General features: G+C 36.0%; 1 protein-coding gene across 2 annotated transcripts in view; it reads right to left on the bottom strand.

Annotated features, from left to right (window-relative positions):
• Positions 1-1,480: 1,480 nt before the first annotated feature.
• The window catches only part of ZNF800 (zinc finger protein 800), a 43,955-nt gene continuing 18,129 nt past the window's right edge, over positions 1,481-27,306 (bottom strand). Inside the window, exon 6 of one of the 2 annotated variants that reach the window (XM_016125964.2) lies at positions 1,481-2,694. In XM_016125964.2, the coding sequence (XP_015981450.2) occupies positions 2,508-2,694 (187 nt within the window). In that variant the 3' untranslated portion in view covers positions 1,481-2,507. Of the gene's footprint in view, positions 2,695-24,423; positions 26,219-27,306 lie in introns of those variants that run through there. The other variant, XM_016125965.2, reaches the window with a different exon arrangement.

The following is a 27,306-nucleotide window of genomic DNA, read 5'->3' as shown; positions in this document are numbered from 1 at the left end:
CTTGAGCAATTAAGGTGGTGCTATTTACTATAATAGAGGAAATGGGAGAAACAGGTTTGGGGTGAGAATGAGGAACTAGATTTTAGACATATTAAGGTTGAAAAAGCTGAATCATTCAAAAGAAGATATTGAACAAGCAATCAGGCATTTGAACCTAGAACTCAGAGGAAAGATCAAGGTAGAAAACGTAAATTTGGAACTCATTTTCATAAAGACAGTACTTAAATCCATGGAAATTGATAAGATTATCCTGGGGGCGTGGGACATTGAAAGAAAAAAGGGACCCAAATGGAGGTGAGAGACCCCAACTTTTCAAAGTTAGACGGGAGATCAGACATAACACTGAGGAGTGATCAGTGAAGCAAAAAGAAAGCCAGGAGAGAATAGTGTCTTGAATATGAAGAGAGAACATTTAAAGGAGCCGAGAGTGGTCACGGTGAGGACAGGCAAACATCCCTTTGCAAAGGTAATATGGAAGTGACTGGTGACCTTAACAATGACACTTTCAGTGGTAGTTATGAGGAAGTCACACTGTGGATTGAAAAGTGAATAGATGATTAGAAAATGGAGAGGATATATAAGGATAGCTTCATAAGGAAGTACAGTTATGAAGGAAAGCTAAAAAATGGCACATAGATGGAAAAGATGCACACAAGGAAAGATCTCGTTTAGATAGGGGACACTGGAGCATGTCTGCAATTTGATGCGAATGGTCCATTGAAGATAAAGCCTGATAATGCAGAAGAAAGAAAGGGGAAAACCTAAGAAGAAAAATCCTCGACAAGGCAAGAGGGGATGTGATCCAGAGCAAAAGAGGAGGAGGTGGCCTTTAAAACTTCCTCCATGGTCACTAAAAGATAGTTACCAAGGTAGCTGGGGGCGGGGGGGGGGGGGCGGGGGTTAGTGGGGAGTCTCTTGCAATAGAAAGATGAGGAAATTTGTATGTAGTATCACCTATTTTCCAAGGGAAATTTTAAGTAAACTAGGACAGGATAAGCAAAATTTGAGATGAAAAGGTATAAATAGTAGTTTTAGAAGTGGGAAACTGAGACTAAAGTAGGAGCAATAGCACCAATTTGAAGTTTGAGATAATGGATTGAAAGTAAAACTAGTTGGCTACGTTGTGTGATTTTCTTGAAGAAAATGTTCAGTTTTCCCAGTCAGGCCCATGGAAGGCAAATGGTAAGTTTCATCCAGAGTTGGAATTTTAACAGGAAAGTAATTTGGAAGAAATCGAGGTTTAAGACTGTTGAAAGCATTGTATTTCAAGGAGGAAGATCATAATGACAGACTACGGGTTCTAAGCTAGGCAAGGAAAGAAGTGAATCCAAGACGGGGCTCACAAGCAGTGGGGAAAATGAGGTTAATGAATTAGCTGTTGGTGAACAAGGGATCCAGAAGGATAGGAAGATGGTGATTAGAGTGGAATGTCTGATGATATGTTAGCTCAGGTCCTCCTAGAAGCAGACACCAAGGCGGGTTCAACTTGCAAGTTTTATTGAGGCAAATTCAATGAAGAATAAAGGGAAGGAATTAGAAGCAGGGAAGGGGAGGTCTTCATACCATAATGCAAGTCTGACACCTCTGAAAGGAGACAGGGATGGGGCAAGAAGAGCCTTAGACTGCACCCAGCACAGTTCTAAGAAAGTTTCAGCCAGGCTGCTGAGGAGTTTCCACACCAGAGTTGCTCATTGGAGGAGTCCAGCATCTCACGCGAATGAGCCATCACTGACAGCCTCACCGTGCTCAGTCTCAGCCTGGGAGAAGCCAGCCCTCAGTGCAAACCCAGTAGGTACGGGATTTCTGGGATGACAGTCTAGAACCATGGGAGCGAGAACTGATTCCGAAGAAAAGAAATGGTCATTGCTGATGAAGTTACAGGAGGGGACTGGATGTTAAAGTTCAAGTTCAGCCACAGTAATGCATTACACAGCTCCAGAATGGGGCGATTACCCCAGTTACTGGAGATTTGTACACTTATTAAAACAATCTTCTGGCAGATGGGAGGTGGGAGGGGGGCAGTCAGCTGGTTGATAGAATTTGAGGTGACAAAGACTAAAGTAGCAGCTAGTCTTTGAAGAATAATGAAAGAACCTGACTAGGTAGTTGATAAATTAAGTGGAGGCAGGAAAGAGGATGGTATGGTCCAGTGGCTCGATTCTCAAAGAAGCCAGGATTTTGGCAGGCGGGATGAGGAAGTAATGCTCTGCGAGTAGCAACTAGCAAGGAGGCCATCCTCCCCACCCGCCGGCCCTAAGGCACACGGTCCTCCTGAGGGGCTGCGGGGGAATGAGTCCTGGGGTAAATAAACCAGGTTCAATTAAAGCAAGGGGGTCTGCGAAACGCTGTGGACACAGGGTGTTCGCGGATGACAGAGTGGACTCCGAGAGCTTTGGGAGGGTCCTTGGGGTGAGCGGGAAAGAGCGGCGGGACTCGGAGAGGCGCCCGAGGTGCTCGGAGCTGTGCGGAGTGCCGGCGTCATCCCTCCGGTCTCCGGGCAGCGGCGCTCATGGGGGCGCGGGCTTCCGGAGGCCCCGGGCAGCGTGCTGGCGCTCCCGGGCGGCGCCGCCGCGGAGCTTGGCACGGCAGCTGGCGGCGGCCTGGCGCGTGGTGACGGCGACCGCGGGCGGGCAGCGGCTCCCCGGGGCAGCCGGGTGCAGGGCTGCGGCACTGCGAGGCGACGGCTTCCCGAGGCTTCGGCCCGCGCGGGTGGCAGCGATCCCCAGGGAGAAAGACAAAGACACCCGGTTAGAAACGGGACAAACGCGCTTCGCCTCCCAGCTAATCAAAGTGCTGCAAACCCAAACTCAGCGCGAAGCCGTTTCCGCCCAACAGGTTGTCTGCCACATGAACACAGATGTAAACCTGTGTTGATCAGAGGAAAACAGCATCCAATTAAAGCCTCATATATGTTTTAATAATTTAGGAAAATGTATCAAAACCCTTACATTTTTGAATATCTTGGACCCAGAAATTCTAGTTTTAGAGTTTTCCCTTAAGTAATAATTATTATGAAGACATACAAAATTTTCATACAGGGTATTCAGTGCAGTGGCTATAAAAACAAGAAAAACAATAAAAAAAAGAACAATACCCAGCAATAAGGTGTTGGTTAGTCTTTTTCTTATAATGGATACTATTAACCTGCTATTAAAATAATGTTGAGAAATAATACCTAATAATATGGGAAAGTATTTATACTAGATGAAATAAAAAACATTGGTTTCATCCCCATTTGTAGTATGTGTGGGTTGTGTACACTTATGTGTGTACTTGTGTATAAACACACACAGTGCACCACATGTATAAAATAATGGAGAGAAATATTCCAAAATGTTAAGTGATTATCTCTAGGTGATGACGCAGCAGCTGATCTTTATATATTTCCCAAATTATGTACAATTAGCATATTTTATTTTTATAATAAAAATACAAGTTAATTTAATAAAAGGAATTTTACTCCATTCTTGTGTACCCATTCTTTCTCCCAATTTAAACTTATGAAATTATATTGTGTAGGAAAGTGGTAGACATCCAAAGATTTTAAGAATTAATGAATGATCTAGTTTATCTTTCTCAAACATTCTAAGTAAATCAGAGTATTATAGAGCAGTTTATCCCTTAAACAAAACCACTGTCTTTTGTTGAGATATACCTTATTTTACTCTACTAAACATTTCTACTTCGGGGGGGGGGGGCGGGAAACATTCTGGGCTTCTAACAAACCCAATTTGATCTGTAATCTCACATACTTGGGAACATAAAGTTTGCTAAAAACAGGAAAAATTTAACATTTTAGAACAAATACTTTAGATAATACCAATGTCTTAACAATGTATTCAATAATTTTGTCTTTAACCTGAAAGAACTATGTCGGAGTAAAACTAAAATAATACAATGGACTAGAATCTAAACTTAATATCTTGGTCTTCCAATCGTAACAAATTAAAATTTTTTAGCAGATATTAATTTATATATAGGGAATCTGTCTTGCTAAACCTTATTCCAAGAAAATGCATAAGGATGACAATAAAATGATACTAATATGACACTGAGGCAGGGTTCCAGGTCTTTTTTTATGAAACTGATAGAACATCCATTATAAATTCCAATGATATTTTAAGCCAAAGTGACCTCAGAGTTGTCAGGGTGATTTTATTTAATGATGAGCGAATCTAAGCTTAGATGTTGATTGGAATATTGCTTAAACAGATGATGACCTAATCAACTACACCATCCCACACGTTTCCTTCCCTCTGAAGGTAATGGATAAAATTATCATGTCTAAAGTCATACCTTCAGTATAAAATTATCAGAAATAAAATTTACAAAGACGACAAATCCTAACAGGCCAAAAGTTTGTATTAACCAACTGCTCCTGAACAAAAAAGTTACATGAGCTTTTTATGAAGCACTACCTCTCCAAAAACCTTATCACCAAATGATTTAACATAACAGGATTAAATACAGATATGACGAGCATTTATTTTTGATGCTATTGTCCAACTTTCATTATCCATATAGTGATTTCAATTTAATTTGACATTTTTGAATGCCCAGACACTAGTGTAACCAGACACTAAGAACAACTACAATTTTTTAAAAAATCACGAGGTTCCTATCTTTGAGAAGCTCTATCTAGAAAATTACCTTCAGATGATTAGGATAACTCAGACCCTGGGGCTAACCGAAATTCCTAAACCACCCCACAGTCTTGCCAAAGCTTTCCTTCCCATATTTTTCAGAAGAGCTTTCTAATTTCCTGTCATTCCTTTGTTCAGATTCATCCAGAGAACCCCACTGTCGCCATACCAGCTAAATTATTAGTCCTCAACCTTTCAGGGGAGTCAAAGACGAGTCTGAGATTAAAGATGTGGACTTCATCCTCCAGAAACATGCAAAGAAATACATACACCATATACTTTACATTACTGAAAACTGATTTCCTGAATGTAAGCAACATGTAAAAACATTGTTTATAAAGGATTATGCCTCCCTCACATTGTTATTTTTCAGTAAAGAAAAATGGTGACGTCCTGAAAAAAATTAATTAAAAACTTCTAACTGCTCAGTAGTAAATTTCAGTGAGATTTGGTGCATTGAATTGAAATTGTGATATGGTCTTTGACACAGAAACACATATATCATCTCTAATAATCAAGTGCAATTTTTTCTCAGTGACAAACAAATGCCGAAATCCCTGACTCACAAAGGTACGCGGAACCAAAGCAGTATTCCACAGCATGCTGTGTCAGGTCAAGGTAGCCTGTGTACTGGAAAACTAAATTCCTCCAAGATTTTCAAGTTAAAGTCACATTATTGCCTCTGCCTTCAAATTCAGTTAAGGCCTCTCGAAAAACAGCAAGTTTTTATCTGGGAGAGAAAAACATATTCTGTTCCTATTTCTTGGCAATATCTCTTAGAAAGGTGGTGATAGCTGCTCGTACGGAAAATAATAAGGTACAGTGATGTGTGATTACCCTTTCCTCCTCAAAGCAGGAAAGCCATGATGTGTCTGACACCACAGATAGACATCTGTCCTCAGAGTGCTATCATTTCTTTTCTTCCACTTGAAGATATATGAGAGGGGGTAGGGAATTTTGGAGATGTTGACACTCTTTCCAGTTTCCAAAAGATATCCAAAAAAGAATACTTTTCCTAAAATGGAATTCTCCTTTGATGACATCAGACATGAAAACATGAAGTTTGACACACTGAGAATCACCAACAGTTTCCTTCATCCGCATGCTGAACAGAAACGACATAGTACCCATTTTTTTCTAACTCTGAAGTAATAGCATTTGACAGAAGCCTCAATTCTTTCACGGGCCATATTTAAGAACCTTTGCACCAAACCACTTGACTCTCCACTTCCCCAGCATACACCGTTATTTCCCATCCAATGTTTTCGTTCTTGGTATTTCACCCATCAAAAAAAATGTCTTCTCCCTCCTCTCTCTCATCTGTTCAAATGCTGCCTGTCCCTAAAGACGCAGACCAAAGCCATTCTGATAAGCTCTGATTACTGCAGTCTGAAATGATCTACCCATTTTCTTAACTCCCACAATGTTTTCTATCTATGACTGTTTTCAAAGTGTGGGTCTCAAACCACCAATCTTAAAAATGTACCATAACCTTTATTTTTACAAACACCAGAAAGAGCTGTGGCAATTTCCCACTGTTTTCACAAATCCGTATTGCCACTCTTAAAAGAATAACTCATCCCTGAATGCATGAAGAGAGGAAAGCTGACAAGGCTTATTGTTGCTGAAGTGACCAACTGACTCATCTCAATTATTCCTTTCTGTACATATTTTCACACAAAGTTTTGATTTGTCTGTTGTATATTTGTAAAATCTGTAATGTCATTGTTGACTGCTGAACTCACCATCATCAAACCTCCACCCGTGTTTTTCAAACATTGCCTCCAAATTCCACAGCCATCCTACTGTTCAAAACAGAATCCTTATGCTGCTACCACTTTCGAAATAACTTTACACTTTACAAGAAAGAAATTAAGCAGAGCTTGAAATGAAAGTAAGCCTGATTAGACGGCAGGGACTACGACCGACATCACCTACTCAAATAAAATATAAAGTTATATGTATCCTAGAACTGAGCGGTAACTTGAAGGTCATCTAAAGTTATATGTATCCTAGAACTGAGCAGTAACTTGAAGGTCATCTCTTCAATAGATTCACATTACAGATGAGGGAACTCTAGGGAATGGGGTATTTTTGAGCAAGAAACTAAAATTAAAAAAAAATCAAAATCTCCAAAACAAATGAGTAGCAAAATCATGCAGAGCCAAAAAAAAGATTGTCTTAATTAGCTCATGGATTCAACATTAGAAAAAAATGAAAGACTTAAAAGAATTAAAGAATAAAGATTTAAAGAATAAAAAATATATATAAAAGATGAGATAGATCAGTCATCTAAAGAAATGGCTCAAAAGATTGTCCTTGACATTATAAAGTATCAAGGTGACCTGAATTCAACACATTACACTGATTAATACTAGTTATCAGTTATTTACAGATTTGCCAGGCATTAGGCTAAGTGTTTTACATACATTAGTGTAATTTTATTAAACTCTACCGGGGTGGCGGGGGGGGGGGGCGGGGGGAGGTACTAAAGGAGATAGTCTACAGTAACTCTCTAAGAAATCAAGAAAGCAAAAGCTGGTCCAGTAGAAAGGATGCTCTGAAAATGGAAAAAAATCTGGTCTGAGTGGCAAATATATTCCTATGGGAAAGATGTATCACACGACCAGAGCTTGCTAATATTGGTCAGAGAGCTGACTCAATGTTCATTAATCAACTTCATGATTATAATTTAGTTTTCCACATAGATTTTTGCCTAGTGGGAGAAAATGCATTGTATCATAAACATAAAAGTAAGTGTGCCTGATACTCCTATTATAAATTTTAAAAAACAGCATTGTGGCATTTACACACCAGTACCTATGAGGCTAGTTAGTGTGAAACGGTCCTCTCGCACCCAGTCACTTTGCTAGATGAACCAATAATCAGGGCCAGCCTTAGAAAGCAGTAGCCATGTCAAAGTTACCTGAGAGGCCTGGCAGGAAGGTTAGCCTGCCCTCTCTTGCTGTTCACCATCTTCAAACCACAATGCTATGTGATTTTGTCCACTCACACATAAGAACCATTTAATTAGAAATGGAAATGATGGGAAAAGGAGGAAATATAGCATTCTTTCTCTATGCTCCAGAGAACTACCTGTGAATTCTGAACTTAGTTTTTATAGCAGAGAAGGACGAAGTTTTTTTAATGGTGCAAATAAACATTTGTTTCACTTATTAAAAGCATTAGTCACCCAAACAAAAAAAGTTCAAGTAGAACTTGAGCATATAAACTTTTACTAAAAAATAAATATCAAAACATTTCCTATGCCCACAAACATACACAATATGCAGTTATTTAGGGTGTTTCTTTTTCTCCTGTTTGGGGTGTTTAGTTCAATTTTTGTTTTCTGTTAACATCTCCATAGGAGAAAGATCTATAAATACAGCAAGTTCCTAACACGACTTAATCACAATTCTAGACAAGCTTTTAGTTCACAGTCTTGCACCAAGAATTCCAGTCACAATGCAATAAGAACCAATAGGACCCCATGGTTCAGGATTGAGGATGACACACAAAACCTACATTAATGCTACGAACCTCAAGGATACAATCTTACTTGTTCTACTACTGAATTTTAACCACTGTGACAGTATTGTGAAAATATACTTTTAATCTGATAAAACTTTTTCCAATCAATAACAGAGTTATAATTAATACTATTTTCAAAGAGAATACATTGAAAAGTAAATAACACTTTGAGAAGTACTGCCATCTTTAGGGAGAATGCTGGGATTCCTGGCTGATTATATAGTCCACATATTAAGTACTAAACTTCTATGAATCCTATCATGGACATTTGGAATGGACACATTTTTTTTTAATGATTTGTCTTTTGTGATACAGTTTGGTCCAAAAGACCTAAAGTCAAGCAGTTCAGATAGGCCCCATTAACCTCTGAAAAATAAAGTGATAATGTTTTGATAGATAAGTTAGCCAAAATAAATCCAGAATGATCAAAATTAGGGTATACTTTTATAGATGATTATGAGTCTTATCAAGAAGATTAAAAGATAGTTAAAAGCTTTCAGGAAACTAATGAGAAGTTATTTTGTGATCTGCATATGAAGTTGGAGGTTCTAAAATTTAGAATATAAACATTTGTGGCTTGATATTTATAGCATCATTGCTTTTCACTGGCACTGAGATATTAACCTATTTTGTACCAGCACACAGATTTTTACACAAGTCTAAAGGTAAATGATTTCCTTGAAAACTTCACCTGTCATTTCTTTATCAAATGGAAAAGAAAATATCTCAATTAACTATTTTTGGTAATTAGTAATTATTCTATACATTTCATTTATAATTTTTTAAGTTCAACATTTATCATAAAATAAATCAGTGACCATGATCTCACTTTTTCTGAAAACAAAATGTGAAATACTCATTAGGTACTCAATATGATATGCTAGAAACAAAGAATAATTTAACACTTTGTCCATTCACATTAACAAAAACTGGATGTCTAGCGATATAGTAAATAATAAGCAATATAGTTAAAAATGGAAAGTTCATGGGCCAAGAAATAAAAACATCTGCGTTCTATTATTTTCAGACATATTGTTAAAACATGGAGGGAAAAAAAAAGGCAAGATACAGAAAAGTGTGTTCAACATGCTACCATTTGCATGAAGGAGAATGTATACATTTATAGATATGGCTCTTTCATATATTTTATATATATATATATCTCAGCTCTTGAAAGCCCAAGAAACATAATTTCTTGACTCAGAGGAAGAGAATGAGAGAACAGAGATGGGGTAGGAAGAAACTTACCTTTCACAGTATACCTCTTTGTACTGTTTTACTTTTTTGCATGTACATATTACCACCTTCTAAAATAATCTTTAAGAAATAACTGGCCTCTATTCCTGACTTCTTCATTAACTACACATGACCTTGTGCAATCACTTACCTCAATTTTTTCCATTTTAAAATGAGGTTATACTCAATCTCTAGAGTCCCCATCTACAATTCAACAGAATTATGGCTCAAAGAAAGGTATATACAAAGTGCCAGGTGGCTAAATAAAATAAGGATAAGCCTTACTTTGTAGTGACTTACATAACATGATATTATAATTACTTACATTTCTGCCTGCTCTGTTCCCATCAGGCTATAAAACCAGCATAGTAAGCAATAGAGTCTGGGAGGAAAATTTGTATTTGTGAACTCAACAATGTTTGTCTTATCCTTCTATTCTGTATCAAAAGCAAAAGTACGGCCAATCCTTATTATATACAAACTATTGTTTCTAAACATAGACTCTCAAAACATTTTGATAAATGAATATTATTAAAGTAATTATAAGATGGTAGAATTTGTGTGGTACAGTTTAAAAATGAATCCCGATAAATAAAGCTAAAATAATCACCCCTGTGTTCCCATAAAATTAGTTCAACAATCTCCTAAAATCATCCATAATCTTCACAAACACAAGATACTAAAAGAACCACAGTAGCTAAAAGTAGAGCAATAAAAGGTTTAAACCAAAAGTGGGACATGACGAGGACACTGAAAATAATGAAACCAAAATTGACTGACACCTAGAGAACAGAGAATGGGGACCCCCTCAGTCATAACCCTACATGCTGTAGAGTAAAACTGTTAGTCCGGGTTCTCAAAAGGCTTAGAGTCTAATCAGTCTAATCATCACTGTAATTAAATAATAATGCAATAACACAAAAGAGTAAAGTGAATAACTGATAAGGTAAATGTTGTCAGTTCAATCAAAGAGGTCACCATGGGTTGGAACTATCAAGAACAGATTAAAGAAGTACAAATTAGTTAATGGCTGGTCATGGGGATGGGGAGCCCGGCGGCATAGGGAATGCAGTTAGCATTAATGTGATAGCTAGGTAGAGAGCCAGAGGAGAGGAAGAACAATTAGGGGGATTGTTTTATAAACTATATATACAAATTTCTAACCAATGTACTGTATATTTGAAACTAATAATAAAATAAAAATGTCTTTAAAAGAACAGATTCAAGAAGAAACAGGACTTCGAAATCTGTGTGATAAGCAAAGTAATGGTGATAGCATGAACAAAACAAAGTCAGCAAGGGGAGCCGGTTCTGGTAGTAGGATGATCAATTTAGTTTCAGTCATAGTTTGATTTTAAATAGCGACTTGGCGAAAAATGTCAGTAATATTTTTCAAATGTTGGGCTGCCAACTTTTCTTCACAGAATACTACAAAGGAGTGATGACACACGAGTAACATATCAAGTGACTGAATGGGCCCAAATAAAGATCACTATGAATCTAGATTTAACTTTTAATAGGGCAGAGCTCTGATGTATGAGAAAATCAGACAAATGAGATGTTTGGCAACTCTTTTCCAATATTTTTTTACAAGCATCTAGTATTATTTCCTATCACAACCTTCATACGCAGGAGTCAGCTCCACCCCAAAACACAGGAAATCAAGAGGTGCTGGTTTAACTTTTCCACTGATTAAGTCAGTGAATTGGGTCTGGTTAATGAAATGGCAGAGCGTTAAAGGTTTCACTGCTTGAAAAAAGAAATTATCCTCAACAAGAAATTATCCTCTGTCTCTGAGTGATCTAGTGATCTTGTAAAGCTAAAGAAATAATGTATAACCACTTAACTTTTGGCAAAATGTGCAATATAAATTTAAAGTATTCATTATCTTATAAAGAATGTGTGTGCACATATGCACATGTGTGTTTTATTGGTAACATACTGACAAATCTTGAAACAAATTTCTAAATAAAATTTATCTTCAAAACGTTGGCATTGTGTAAGGAAGAATATCAACAAGTACAAAAGTTATTAAGCAAATGAAGTTCTCAGTGCAGAAAGTATATATTCTAAAATTCTATTCCACTGTTCATTTGTGTTACAATCCTTCAAAAGCCTAAATACTCAAATTACCTTTATTCAATAATCCTAGTGATTTACTAAGGTAGAATGGGTATATAGAGGCTTGCCAGGAAAAAAAAAAAATCAATGTTTAAAAACAAATTTATTTTAAAAAGTAAATGTAAAACACATTAAAAGTTTTATGATTTAAAATGATTCTGTGCTACAGCAAGGCCTGGTGTGTTATTTTGACATGGATATTAGGTTTATGCTAATACCTATTTTGATTAAAATTCATAAAAACGAGAAAAAGAAACTATTTTCAAAGTATTAGAACAGAAAACTTTAAAGGTTTTTTTCCCCCATTTTACCATACTTTATAAGATCACAATAAAAATGTTGCTTCGTTATAGCTATCCTCTTCTAGTTCTAAGTCTGTCAGCATTTCTATTATTGACTTCAGTTTTTAAGGGTCATAACTTAACCATAAAATTTACTCTACTAAAATCTGACAAAGTATCCTGGGAATATCTTCCCTTTAAAGGTAGATTTTAAGTTAATCAACAGTTGGACAGCTCAAATGGTATACAGACCTGTGTTCTCAGTATTAAATCACTGGTTTCAATCCCAAACAAGGCTGACTTCCTAAAAGTCTTTCTGCATTCCTTCCTAAGTATCCAATGGCCTGGGCGGGGTAAGTAGGCTGCTTCGTTTCAGTTCCAAGGTTGACGAAAACCTCCTCTTGAACTCTATTGGTTATCTAAATGTTCTCCCCTCGGAAAGGTGAAAAGAAATTAGGAGAAACCAGTGAGAGCCACAGGAATCTATGACAACGCAGGACCCAGTTTTTATTAACTGTTATTTTAAATATGCATTAGTCCACAAAGTGCAGCTTGGCAAAGTAAAATTAATATATTTCAATCATCTGATCAATGTTTAATAGCATTTTCCCCCTGCAGAATCTAGCTATGAATACCAAATTACTTAAATTTATCATATGGATTATGTCAGATTCTATTAGTTTACTCAAATGGTGTCATCCCAGTTTTCAGAAACAGTTTCTGCCTTGGTCAGAGACGTAAGAACTAACTCACAAACAATTCCCACACAGATCAGAACTATAGGAATCAAATCTTGTTCAGTCCAAGAACACTAACAGATTGTTTTATTTTTGAAAATAAGTTATATCCTTTTTATATAAATAATCTTAAATAGGTCTTACAGATTTTTTAAAAAGCCCTCTAAATACAACACATAGATTAGTTCACATTGCCTAATACTATTAAAATCTAACTATCCAGTATTTCTTTGAGTAATATCAAATACATGTTATATTATAGATTTTACCTGGTGGCAGGTGGAGAGGGTGTAGGGTGAGGTGGGGAAGAAAACAGAGAGAGAACTGGTGCTGGCCAAACATCATTTCCCAAATGAAAAACTGAAATTGGAAAAAACTAACCTAAACATAATAAATTAAAATAATTTGAATAGTATTATTATATACTCAATTTATTCTTCTCGGTAATCACTTTGAAATCTATGGCTTCAACAACCATATTACACTAATGACCCTTAAATCTCCAGCCCCATTTAGATGTCCCATAAGTGCCTCAAACTCAACATACCTGACCTTTAATTTGATACTTCCCCCTTAGAACAAGTGTTCCTCTTCCAGTGTTCCCTGCCTTAGAGAAGGCCACCACACACCTGCCCAAACAGAGTGCCCAAACCTGGGGATCATACCAGAGTCCTTCTCCCTCTTCACTGTCTGGAAAATTCTACTTCTGAAATAATTATTGCATCCTTATCCATCTCCATAGTCTTCTTGCTGTTACCTAAATTTAAGCCTTTATCACTTCTAGATTTCTGAAACTGGCTTCTATTTGATTTCCCCACAAGTATTACCTTCCGCCTCTGTTCCAATTCAGTCTCAGTGCTTTCAGTGTTGCTTAGAACCCTTCACCTGCTACCCCTAATCTTGAAAAGATTCAAAGTACTTACTGGGTATATATGATCTCTCTTGATTTGATCATTGCCCTGTCTCACATTCCTGCCTTTGGTCTACATGTGGTCCCACATCTCCGTACCTACTTGGGAAGTTTTTCGGCCTAGCTAATTCAAAACTCAAGAATTTAGAAATTTTGAAAAACCTTCCCTGACTCCTCAATGTGCCTTAATATTCCACTTCTGTTTATCCTTACAATGTGTTCTTCCATGGTCCTGAGAAGAAGAACTGCATTCCTTATCTCTATAACCCTAGCACCTAACTCTGTCTCGTACAAAGTAGCAGCTCAGCATGTCTACTGAATGGATGAAGCAAATCAACCTAAGACAGTGAAATGCAAAGATGACTCATGAACTTCTTGGACTTTTGATACCTGAGCAGGCTCTGCAAGGGCGGGGGGGGGAATGTTTAATTTCCTAATTACTATTCTCGCCCTAGATAATATTTTTTAACAATTTATTTCATCTTCTAGTCAATAAAAGTTGGTTAAAATAAAATCTTCAATCTTTAAAAGGCAAATAAATACCTCATTTCAAGCACAACTGGTCCTATAAGTAATAAACACTTCAATTAACATACAGTACAAAGGCTTGTATCACTCACGAGGCTAAAAAGGAATCTGGGTTAACACAACCTAGCACATACCTGTTTGGCTGCATGCCTAAGGCACCACCTATCTACGCATCAATTTAAATCTAGCTGCCACCACCAAGGGCCCCCAGATCAGCACTAGTATGAGTGCCATAATATAACTGCTGACTCTCATACTGAGGGAAATAGCAAAAGACAGAAGGGAGAACCAATTACTACTATTTCAAAAAGTCTAGAACACAAACCAAGGACCCTGAGAATGCAGGAAGATTCTAGGACACCGTAACTTCTCTGCTTTTGCTAACTCCTGCTCGCTTATACTGATAAGCTATCTATCATCTATGTACTCATTCGAAAAAATTTTTTAAACATTACTATGTCCCAAGCATTTTGGTAGGCACAGAGTCTGTATAACTCTTCCCAGTATTTTTTTTTTCTCTCTCTCTAGTCTCTTACATAAATCTTTCCAGTAGGAAGACAACATTAAACAAATCAGTGCACAAATATAATCATAATTACAAATTGTATTAGATGATAATACGGAAAGGAATATGAAACAGAACCAAATAAAAACACACTTTAGCTTGTCTTTATGCAGAAGTGACATTTAAGCTGAGACCTGAGAATGAGAAAGTTAGCGAAGTGATAAGCAAAAGCGATGACCATACAGTAGCAAGAGATCTGTGTTTTAGGAAGATAGTTCTGACAGCAGCTTGGAAGACAGGTTAGAAAGGAGGTCAGTTAAGAGACTATTGCAACAGTGCAGGTAAGAGATAAGAGTCCAAACTAAACTGCTAAAGGTGGAGATGGTGAGGAGGAGCCAAATGTGAAAAACGTTCAAAGGCAGGATGGATAGACATTGAGTACAGAGTGTAAGAGAAAGAAACCAATGTATTTCCTAGGATTCTAATTAGCCTAGGTAACTGGGAGGGTAGGAGTGTGAATAATTGAGACAGGAAACACATAAAGGAAGAACAAGTTTAAGGGGAAGATAATAAATTCAGTTTACTAAGTTTCTGTTACATTTAAGATACTAGAAAAATATCCATGTGGAGATGTCTGACGTGCAACTTTGAAAATAAAAGGTCTTATAATCAGGAGAACAGACAGGCTAGAGAATAGGTCTGGGGTCATCTTTACGGAAGTGATAAATGATGCCTTGGGAGTTGACAAATCACTAAGAGAGTATAAAATAAGAAAAAAGGACTATAGAAACTTTGATCTATATTTTAAAACCTAGTAACAAAATAAAAGCCAGTGACAAGAGAGGAAGGAGCAGAGTTCACAGGAGCATCAGTTCAATATCAACATCAATATCAACATCCACCACATTCCAAGTATGACGCTAGAAGCTAGGGGTTTAAGTAAAAGACAGGAGCCCTACCCTTAAGATGCTTATACCCTGGGAGAGAGACACAAATAGATCATTTTAATATAGCTATAGATGGGGCACTATAGAAAGACACAAGGAGGAAACCCAGCTGAACCTAGGAGTTCAGAAAATACAAACTGTAGGAGATAGTACTAGATGTAAGGCTTTCAGGTTGATTAAAATCATGTAAAGAAAGTTGGTAAAGGCAAACCAAATAAAATCAAAAGAATGCTCCCGGACTTACTTTTGGAATGCTGAGCAGGAAAACAAGAGAAAAAAAAGAAAGAAAGAAAAAGAACAAAAGAAAGTGCAAGAAGCCCAGAGGCTAAAAGTGCTTTAAACTGGAAAGAACAGAGTTACTCTTAGGAGAAAAGAAGACCCAGAAGAAGGAAAAAGTGGACTAGGGATTTTTGGTAGAAAGTTTACAGAAGGTTTTGAGGAAGTGTTAAAGAGAGATTGGGGAAAACTGCCCAGTTAGTTGTATGAGGGTTGGGGAAGAGAGATGGATAAAGGGAACTTGCACAAAATTTGTTGAACTTCATGTAATTGTATCTTTTGACCTCCTTAGAAGATTCCTGTGAAGAGTAAAGAGGTTCATTATTTTTCTAAGATTTTGGGGTCTGTTTCTTTTGGATGTAATACCATGCTGACACTGGCCCAAGGTGACCCAATTATAAGTGCCCATGAAAATAGAGAAAAAGTAAATTTGCAAGCATTAATGGTCATAGAGAGGTCAAGCAAGATGAAAACCGAGAAGACACCAGATTTGGCATTTATGTGGTCGCTGATGCTTTTCAAATGAACTTTCAATAGAAACGTAGGGGTAAAAAACAACTGCAGATGGTTCACAAGTGAATGGTATAGGCATGGCGCTAAATTGTTCATTCATTCAACAAATATTTATTGAGTGCCTACTGTGTACTAGGAACTACCCTCTGCCCAGGGGAATCAATGGTGATCAAGACAGAGATCTCCTAAAGGCTTACAGTCTAATGGAGAAGGAAGACAGGAAATAGACAGTTACAGTTATAGTGAAATTAGTGCTAAAACAGAGTAGTATAAGAGCACATGGAAGTGTGACCGTGAAAGGGAGGAGGAATAGATAGCAATAACTAGACTGAAAGTAGCATGGAGGGAAAGTTTACTATTTGGCTAAAAGAAATTTTAACATGTATGTAGCCTGGGGAGGGGAGAAGATTGTGAAAAAGCTTGGAAGACAGGAAGCGAGAAAGGGAGGAGGGTTGCTGGAAGGAGGTCCGGGGAAGAAAACTGGCAAGGGTAGAAGTGTTGGACTTGGAAAAGGACACTTCTTCCTCCAAAGAACCAAGAAAGAAGACAAAAAATAATTGTGGTGCAGAAGGGAGCATAAAGAAATGGCCTCTATTTTTTGCCATAACATAGACAAGACTGCCTCTCATCAAGGAAGCAAAAATAGGGTTGGACGCTTCGAGGACAGTGTAAAAGTTCTGAAGTAGGAAATGTGAGAATTGAATAAACATAATAATTAATCAATTCCAACTCGTAAGATTACACAAATGACAGAAGATGCAATCGACAATTGTATGCTTGCTTTGTTTAGATCTGGAAGTGGAATGTGAAGTGAGATGTGACCTGCATTTCACAAAATTCAACAGGCATGAATTAAACAAAGGTAAGTCTTAAAAAGAATTATCAAAAAGTCACTAAGTGTACACCCACACAGTGTATAATTGATTATGGATTCCTTATCAGGGCATACAGTCAATACGGCACTCCTGTGAGTCTGAATCTGTCACCATTACTTAGTAGCAATGGCAGAAACTAGGAGGCTCACACAAAGGCAGGCAGGCAGGCAACAGAAGCCATCAATAACAGAAACAAAGAGACACTCTCAGGTAGAGAAGATATATAGATTAGACAATGAATTAATGAGAAAAGAAGCTTAAAAGCAAAGACACTGTGGACTAATGATAAGCCTGAAGATAACTGATACAATGTTCCTGCCTTCTTTCTATCTTCCTTCAACATTCTCTTAGCACTTGTCACATGCCAGGTCACTGCAAAGCATTGGTGATACAAAGAGAAGACATAACTCTTGCTTGTAAACTCAGAACACGTTCATCTACTGATAGCCTAATGCTTACAACCACCACCAAAAAAAAAAAAAAAGTTGCTGACTTTCATTGCCCAAAAGTATACATTTTTCTACAAGATATTAATCACATAATTTATATCAAAAATTTCAACAAATCCTTTAACTATTATCAAAAGGTAGTGCCAAAAATGGCAGCATATTAAAAACTCATACAATAGTATGTTCTAGCTAAACTGCTGTGTATCTTGGCTTTACCAGAGATGTTACATCTGACTTTTCATTAAACAGATGGATTAATTCCAACAAAAAGCACCAAACATCAAATGGCAAAGCAAGATAACCAGAAACTAAGTGCTAGAAAGTATTACAGCAGCAAATTGATCGCGATTTTAGTGATCACTACAACAGTAATATTTCATATTTATTGAGCTCTTACTTGGGCCAGGCATTGTGCTAAATATATGTATCATTAAACTTTTCTAAATTCCCACAACAAACCTACCTATAAGATAGTTTCTAGTATTTTATGAACAAGAAAAGTAAAACTTAGAAAATCAAGTTACTTGTCCAAACTACATGGCATGAAGAAGTCAGAATTTGAACTTAGGTCTGCATGGTTTTTAAAAATCTATATTTTAACCACTGTATGATTCTGTTTCCTCATAATGGAATGGTGCCAGGTACATGACAGATACTCAATAGTGTCTGTCGTTGAAGGAATGAATGGGAGGGCATAAAGCAGCTCCTTCAGAGTAAGCCTAAATGTGGAAAATACAAGCAGAAAAGCAGAAGCAATATTTTAAGGATTCACTAAATCACCAAATCAACCTGTGCAACATAATTGTGGGTGTCTAGAAAATAGGAGCACCTGACGGAATGGCCTAGTATGCCATCACAGGAAATATGATGGCTTTTTCTGAGTGAAAACTTCAAGCTATGAATCTGCAAAGCCAAAGATGGACACAGTATCAGGGAGTTCAAGAAAGGAACCGCAGATGCTGATCAGAAAACCCTTTCCCACATTTTCTCAGTATGGCAAGGACTGTTGGTGCTACAATGATGTAACTAACACACAAGCCCATGTTACCTTTAATTTTATCCCTTTTAAAATGTAAATAAGCCATGCATCCTGGAAAGATTATTACATTCTAGGACTATCCAGGTCCCTCTTTTAAAAGATTCCCATTGAAAGATTCCTTTTATTGGGTCCAGGACCATGTTTTATGGCACTGACTCTGCCACCATGACCACAATGATAGGATCAACAGAGAGCACCTGTCCCAAGAGCAGCCAAGCAGTGAAGAGCAATCTATGAAGAGGCCTGGCATGGGGGATTTGCCCAACCTAACTGAACTAAGACATGTGGAGGGCAAGTAGCTCAAAGACACAGAAGAAGCGGGCAGCAGAAGTAACGAGGCATTTACAATCATACTGAGAAAATACAGAATGAGGTCATTCATTTTTTAGAAAGAAAAAGTAAAAGCAAAGTCTGAAAAGGGCTAATAGCAGCAAAGAAGCAATACTTTCACTGCTAAGAGGGCAACAACTAATCACTAGAGTTGTACTGATTTTTTTCCAGTTTCTAAAATACCGAGCTGGTATCTACATGAAGCCAGTTTGTACAATAACTCTTAGATTCCCATAAGGCCTGGCTACTTCTATGTCCCTTGTTTCCCTACATAAAGCCTCCTAATAAGCCACTCCTTACTAGCTACAAAGTAAAATTGTACTTGCAACAACGAAAAAAACACATAGCACAATGTTCGTATGTAAGTGCATATGCACTCACACACCTGCAATTAGATGACATGGCAAATTGGGTGGTGGCTAGCAATCTCAGCATTTTGGGTCTGTCTTCCATCTTGTAGTATCTGTGGTTTGAAGGTACTGCATTATTTAGACCTATTTAATAGTTTTAGAAAGAAGGGCCTTCAAAAAAGTATCTTAACCCTTAAAAATTAATAATTCATGTCATCTCAATTGTGCACTTAGAGATTAAAAAGAGATTCAGGACATTTACAGAAAATAAAATCATCTTTTAAAAGTTTCCTCCACCTGTATGTATATAAATCTGTGTGTCCAAATTTCATGGCAAATATGATTTTGTTCTCTTACAATCACAAGATAAAATAACAGTTGGCTAGTCAAGTTGGCCAAAGAAAGGAAAAACTGGAAAATTTGAAAATGTTTTGAAAAGTGTTACTTGAGAATATAAATATTATAAGTATATATTTAAAATTTATAATGTTTGGTGTGTTTTTGTCTTTCATAAGAAAACCCCATTAGCCTATTTCTTTTCTTCAAGACTGCCCACTCAAAGGAAAGGAGAATGATGCTCAAAAAGCCTCAAACATCTACAAATGCCCAGCATGGTAGATTCCAAGAAACTCAAATAAATATCTAATGATTGAAAAGCATGAAAATAACATGGCACTCTCCTACAGAAGCTTACATAAAAACAACCCTAACAATTTATATGTCAAAAATTCAAAGAAACAACATTAAAATCCTTCCCCTAATTTGTTTTCATATAATGCAGTCACTTGTGCACGCAATGTCCCTAGTGCTTTGCTAATTTTTCCTAGAAGTATTCCTTGCTTTCTCTTCCCATCTAAAATAAAACCTACCAGTCACAACTACCAGGTACACTGAGGTTCGGTTCTACCAAAGCACTGATCTACCCAAAAGAGTCTCAGCTTTTTTAAAAAACACTTTTGTACAGCTTAGAAAGAAAGTCTGACTAAAAGCCACAGTTCCATTTCTCGGAGCAAATTTATTTTCAAATAATCCCACTGATAAATGGAATTAAAAGGCAATATGCAAAACCTGAGTTGTCATAAGAGTTCTATGCACTTAAGGTTCATTTTGGTGTAATAATTTCTCCTCTGAACATAATATCATTACACGCTCTTGTATTGAAAGTATTACCAGATTATATACATTGCTCAAGCATTCAAATTGAGTTTTTATTTTGGTTTGGCTACTTTTCGACCACATCATTCTATTGATTAAATATGACAATATTCTGTGTGCCAGGAATACGCTCCAGATACCTGACACAAGTATTTGAGTATCAGAATCATTAAGAAGCCACACAACCCAAGTGTTGGACCCCAGCACTTCATCTGAATGAAGTTCAGGATATGAAGGTTCATCCCAGACTAGGGACAACAAAAGTTCTCTGCTGCTGCAAATTATACCAGTCCCTAAACACTAAAATTTCAAAATTCATCATCTTTAAAAAAAAAAAAGCAAGATCAAGAACAGTCAGATGTATGGGTTAACCCTCTCATTAGATAATTTAACAGTTCTCGGGCCTCAGCTGAAATTGGGAGTACTGCCAGTTTTCCATTGGCAAGACTGTTGAAAAGTACCATTTCTTCTTATCTCTTCATGACACATTCACCAAAGAAATTCCTGACTTAGCCTAAATTGTGCTCTCCTAAAGAACCGACTCTCCACAACTGAATGTTTTATAATAGTATTGCATATCTAATTTTGTTTTATAGAAATATTTCAGCTGTAAACACTTACTCCATGTCAATATTGGCACATGACCAAAAATAAAATATTTCTGTGATAGGACACAAAATAAGGAGAATTTTAAGAGAGATCAGTTACTCTAGGGAGTAACTATAAAGACAAAGCCTAACATACCATGAATGTGCTTACAATGGCCTAATATCTTTTTCAAGATAAATGAAAAATGTGAGTAAGAATAATAAGCCAATAATAATAGTTGGTTAGCTTCATTGTCCCAATTAAATTCAAAAGCAGCAGTTAAAATATGTAGCAATAAAAGTTCTCTCTTCTAATGCACACATTTCCATCTAAACTTAGAGGCAATAAAAAAAAGTTTCACATTTGGATATGCTATGAAAATTACTTGTAGTAATCATATATAACATTTATTGTAACGTGGTAGGCACTATTCTGTTTTACACGTATTCTTCATTTCATCCTCAGAACAACCTATGAGGTAGTATCGCCATTTTATAGGTGAGATAACTAGGGCATAGAATATTCAAGAAACTTGAACATGGTCACACAGGAAAGAATTTGTGAATCCAAAAATTTCACCAACTTATCTAGCTCCAGATCATTACACTGAGCTGCCAATAAAGTAATGCAGTGAATGTGCTTTGCAAACGGTAAAATGTCCAAATATAAGGTACACTGATCAAGGGTACATGCTTTGTACTCATAGACCTGGTGTCAAGTCAGTTCTGTAATTTACTAGCTATGTGAACTTGAATAAATCACTAAACTTCTCTAAGCTTCATTTTTCTGTTCTATAAAATGGGGATAATGAAGTAACAGTTCTTACTTCAAAGGGTTGTTGGTGGACCAGGGACACTATGCATGTTAAAGATTAGCAGAGTGCTTGGCATACAATAAGCATTCCATAAATGTTTATTGTTAGCTGCTAATACTAAGAATTCCCTTTATTATCATAAACTCTCATTTTAGTCCTGGTGGCATTTTCTTAAGTGAAATCTACCCATATTGAGATAATAAGTTTATGAAATTAAGACCCAAAGTCTCAAAGTATATGACAGCAAGGTTTTGAGATGGAAAAAGCTACTACTTACTTTAATATCATTATCAAACGTTTATTAAAGTGCCCGGATATACATCAAAATGTGCTAGGCACTAAAAGAATTATCAACACATAGTCCCTGACTTCAAAAATACATAATCAAGCAAATTCTGCTGAGTGAACACAAACAGCAAAACCTCCAATTTTGGGTGTATTCCCAACCAGATGTACCTATGTTCCCTTCTCTTTGTGCTGTGGGAGTGGTGAATATGCAGAGGAAGCAGCTTAAAAATAAGTAAGAAACACGACAAACAGAATGTAAAGCATTAAGATTCAAAAAAAGTTTTAGCTACCTTAGTACTAATGATTTCTGTTAATTAACCAGAAGAGAAAATAAGAATGAGCTGAAAGCTAAGAATAGAAGTCAGAGGAAAAGGATGCAGAAACAAATTATGAGAGTGAGAAATAAACTTGGAAAGTTAGAAAAGCCAAAATAAGTGTAGATGAGTTTAAGTTGTGCCTAATGACTTAGAAACCAAACAACTAACAGCAGTTCTTAAGAATGCTGATCCTTATGCCTTTTCAATCCTGAGGTTTCCATTAGCTCTTACAGTCAGAAGGAAAGAACAGTATAGAGTACAGAAGGATTTTGTCTAACAGCACAGCCAACATCATGCCACACATATCTTAGAGCTCAGCTTCAGATCAACTATGAGAACTATTGCTAAATCATAATCCTGGTAATCCATAGATTCCATTAGAAAAGGAACTTCTAAAACTCCTAAGAATCTAGAATACTTCCACAGGCCACTGCAGGAAACCTGGAAACCTCATTTATACAGTTTAAGAAGCATTTCTAGCTCATCTTCAGTGGTCATGTTATTTGAAGAGATCTTTTGCAACTTCACAACAGGAAATGATATGCACTTGTGCCTCTCCATCTCCATACCTATTTAGGAAACTCCTCTTTCTATACCCACAAACTCAAGCTTTAACAAAGCCACAAAACTCCCTGCTACAGCATCCATAGGCTCTTTAAAGCAAACTGACTAGAACAGCCTATTAATCACAAAACAATAAAACAAACACACATAACTAAAAAATGTGAAGGTACTTTTAAACAATACAAGCAATCTGTGTCAACTGAAAACTTAGCTCATATATATATATATAACTAGGTTAAAAACTAAGGATGGGTAATTCTCTCTTCAAGAATGAATATATATATATATGTATATATACATATATGTGTGTGTGTGTGTGTATATATATATATTTTTTTTATTTCCTCTCTCTGAGAAGAAAATTTTCTTTTTAAAGTAGGAAGTAAAGAAGAGGGAAAAAAGACATGAAGCAATAAAAAAAAAAAAGAATGGTCGCTGTGCATTCAAGGTACATCTGCATGTTCTAATGACTACTGGCCCAGTGTCAGCCATACCTCATCCGGCTCTCACTTGCACTATCCAAACTTAGGAAATTGAAGGGCAAGCCATACCTTTTGTTTCTCCTCTTCCACCACACTTAGGAATGAAAGGTATCTTCAGGAAGGAAGATGAGTCGAATTCTATTGGAAAACTCTTAATTGATCAAATAGCAGCAAAGGTGGATATAATCTGTAGCCAGAGATAGGTCTTAATATAAGCAGTTTCTGACAGTCCTTTACCTGCTACTCCTCTCGACAACAAAAAGTGCTATAAATATTGGTTTATGTAGCCTACACATAGAAAAGTTTCTGGCACAAATTTCCTAGGCCTCTTAAGAGCCTCAAGCCTAAGCCTCTGAGATGAGGAAGCTCAAGAATCAAAATTAAACCAAAAAGAATAAAGACCGGAAAGGAATAGAAAGAATAAAGAATTTCCAATCACTTCTGACTTGTTCATTCTACCTTTCTAAACTGGTCCCAGTTTAGCCTCTAACTTCTATGTCTACATGATCTATTAATTTGGCTATTATGATAAAATATTCCTAATCTTTCTAGGCTTTCTAATTTAGACCAGTCATGAGATAGTGCTATTTTTTTCTCAATGACTCAGATATTTTTGACAGTCCTTGAACCCTCAATTCCTCCTTCTGAATGCTTCTCTGTGGCCATAGAGTTATGATAGAAGAAGACATGTGCAAACATGTGAATAAAGTAAGGAAATTCCAGTAATTGGGCTCCACCAACATCAGGCTATTTTTCTTTCTTAAGTATTTAACAAGTAAAGAAGAGAGGAAAAGGCTGGCATACGGATGAGAGGCTGTAGCGAAGGGCTAGCTCAAACCTTTTGGGAATCCTTTTATTTTTCCACTGGTTATAGGTACTTAAGTCTGGAAAGTATCTTTGGAATATGTCTTGTGTGTAGGAAGGCAGAAAAGATAACACCTTGCGAAAGTCGAACATACAGGTTTAATAATGTGCAACTAATGAAGATGGTTCATAAATGAAATACCACCTACACATTTAGTTCCCTAAATATATTACACTATTATAATCATTAAAGTTAGAACTGTAAGTACAAGTTTTCCATCTGTGGAAAAGTAAATCTGCTTTTAAATTAAAGAGAAATTATCACTCTAATTCTTAAAAATAAAACTATCAGAATATAATTCAAGTGTAGCTGCTCCGTCACTGAATAAATTTAAATTTGATAATAAAACATTTAAGTTTCAACCAATGCACCTTTGTTCAGCACATTTAGCTGAAATAACTCAGAGTCTGGTTTATTTCCATCACATATAGTACATTTTTCCAACAAGAGCATGTACATTCAATATAGAACATTTCCAGCAACAGTTACAGTCTTTCTAGTTTCCTTTCACAGTATATTTTAGTGCAAAGCACTGGGAAGGTAAATGTCTTTCTAGCTATAAAAGCATTTTATTACGACCTTATGGATCTTCAACATTTTAAAATTTTGTACAAAAAGTATATAGATGGACAGGGGCCCTCCTAAGTACAGGTATGAACCTATGTAAAAACATGGTATATTCTCTGCTGTACCTTTTAAAATTATAATTTGACAAAAATTACTAAAAAATAAAATATTCCCTAAAAAGTACAAAATATTGATACACAAAAACCTGTCCAAAATTTCATAAAGATAGATGTACTTCTGTTTTTCCTAAAAATCTTGATTATAAAAAATGTATGAGATTTCATTATTTTCCAAATTTTACAGTAGGAATCAAATATTATCTAAAGTGGTCATTTAAGATTTTACTTGGGAGAAAAGAAATCAGGGTTTACACCCCCATCTTCCTTTTTTAGCAATATCTAAAGAAATAAACTAATATCATAACAAGTGGTTGTGCATGGATTGTCTGCATCCATAAAATATCAGTAAGCTATTTACTACCTTCATATTAACATTAGTAAATGTGTGGTCTTTAAAAAAAATAGAAACTGAAAAATTAAGTTGCATCTATCATTAAAGTGCTTTGTATAAAATTTAAAGAAAAAGAGGGGAATGTTTAATTTTCATAAAGACCTCATATGTTTACAAATGAAAACTGTAATGATCCATGAATGAAAATGAACTGGAACTTTCCTATAGTATATATTTTAAAATGAAACTTTCAAACAAAAATAAGTGCTGGAGAACAGTTAGAAATAAATGGATGTAAAAAGAATTACAAATATTTAGTAGGCTAAATATGTATAATGCATTGACATTAATCTGTCTTTTAGTCCTAATGTACACTCACTAGCAAATCATATCTCTGTACAATTCAGATGAAAATTTTTCCAAATAAAGTGGAACTAAACCAAAATCACTAAGATATAAAGTCTTTGTCAATTAAAAATCACCAGTGGTGATATTTTCTTCAGGTTGCTGATCGCTTTAATCAACAAGTTATTTGGAAAAGAAAATTTGTAACACTTTTTGGAGAAACTGTAGACCAAATGCACAAGGTCAAGGGTGGTTAGCTGATGGACTGTGAAAACATTATGTAATGTCACAGCTACATCAAAGTGCTGGAAAAGGCAGTGCCTTTGAAACAAGTGGTTGTTAGATGGTTATTATTTTAGTCAGAAAACAGCAGTTACAGTCGAATATTTATGAAAATGTTCTTTTTTTTTTCCTCATAGTACCATTTGAAGACGTTTAGTGGTTCTAACACCAATTTAAAGTCTTTCCACAAAAATGAACTCCAAACCTTTTCGTACATCACTTGAAGTTATCTGAGGAGAAATGGGAATAAATGAACACTTTGAGTTTACCAATAAAACCTTGTTTAAAAAATTATACAATAGTAAATGACTTCTAAAGAATGGTTTCATCTCAAGTTTTCCACAAATAAAAAAAAATGTGTGATAATCAAACCACAACATTTAACCTACTCAGCACTCAAACTACACTGCTTTAGAACCTGAATCCAAAACTAATTTAATACTAATATTAAATTAAATGCCTTAACACAAGGGACACAGGTACTGAAGGTAAACTTTAAAAATACATAGAGACTTGCAAAAACAAGTATAGGGAGTCTACTCCTTACTTTATATTGCATTTTACACATCTACATTTGTTCCAAAACCTTCTTAAAAAGTAGTATTTTTTCTTTCTTCCCGATAGGGATTTTACTTTTTTTGCAACACACAACCACACACAAAAACAAAAACAAAAATCCCTATTTAATAATATTAACTATGCTGAAATGATCACCCAAAAGTTTATCTAAACAAAAATGGAAAAATAAGAAATCTGGGACCTAAGTAATCACTTTTTCCATAGATCAAAACTAAAAAACAGTAACTGACACATACTCCCAAAGAGAAGAGAAAAAAAAAAAATTCCAAACTTTTATCAAGTTTTCCCCTTTGCCTCAAAGCACTATGTTAAATGTAAATAATAAATGCTAATAGTTCTAAATTCAATTGGGGTTTTTTTTTCTGAGTGCAGCACTTTATTTTGCTGTCACAGATTTTTACAATAATTACAGTGCCTCAAAAGACTTTTTTCCTATAATTATCACCATCGCAAATTCATTCTAATATATTTAACTTTCCTATAATGTATTAATTAGTAGACTAAGTCACTGAATCAAATTAAACCTGTGCAAAGTTAGTTAAACAGAAGTCGTCTATTGTAAACATAAGCCAATATAAATGTGTATTTTACAACATTGAGAGGAAAGCACTGACCCTGTGTCATCTACCTATAACTATATTGCATTGTCCTGTGGAAGATCTGAAGTTAACTTTTGTTCCCAAGCCACTGGAATAAGGTCACTGAAGAGGTAAATGCAATATGCACATTACTCTTGCAG

The sequence above is a fragment of the Rousettus aegyptiacus genome, unplaced genomic scaffold (assembly GCF_014176215.1).
Source record: "Rousettus aegyptiacus isolate mRouAeg1 unplaced genomic scaffold, mRouAeg1.p scaffold_m13_p_13, whole genome shotgun sequence".
Classification (NCBI taxonomy): Eukaryota; Metazoa; Chordata; class Mammalia; order Chiroptera; family Pteropodidae; genus Rousettus; species Rousettus aegyptiacus.
The sequence above is the reverse complement of the archived record's forward strand: the minus strand, read 5'-3'. Positions and strand labels throughout refer to the sequence as shown.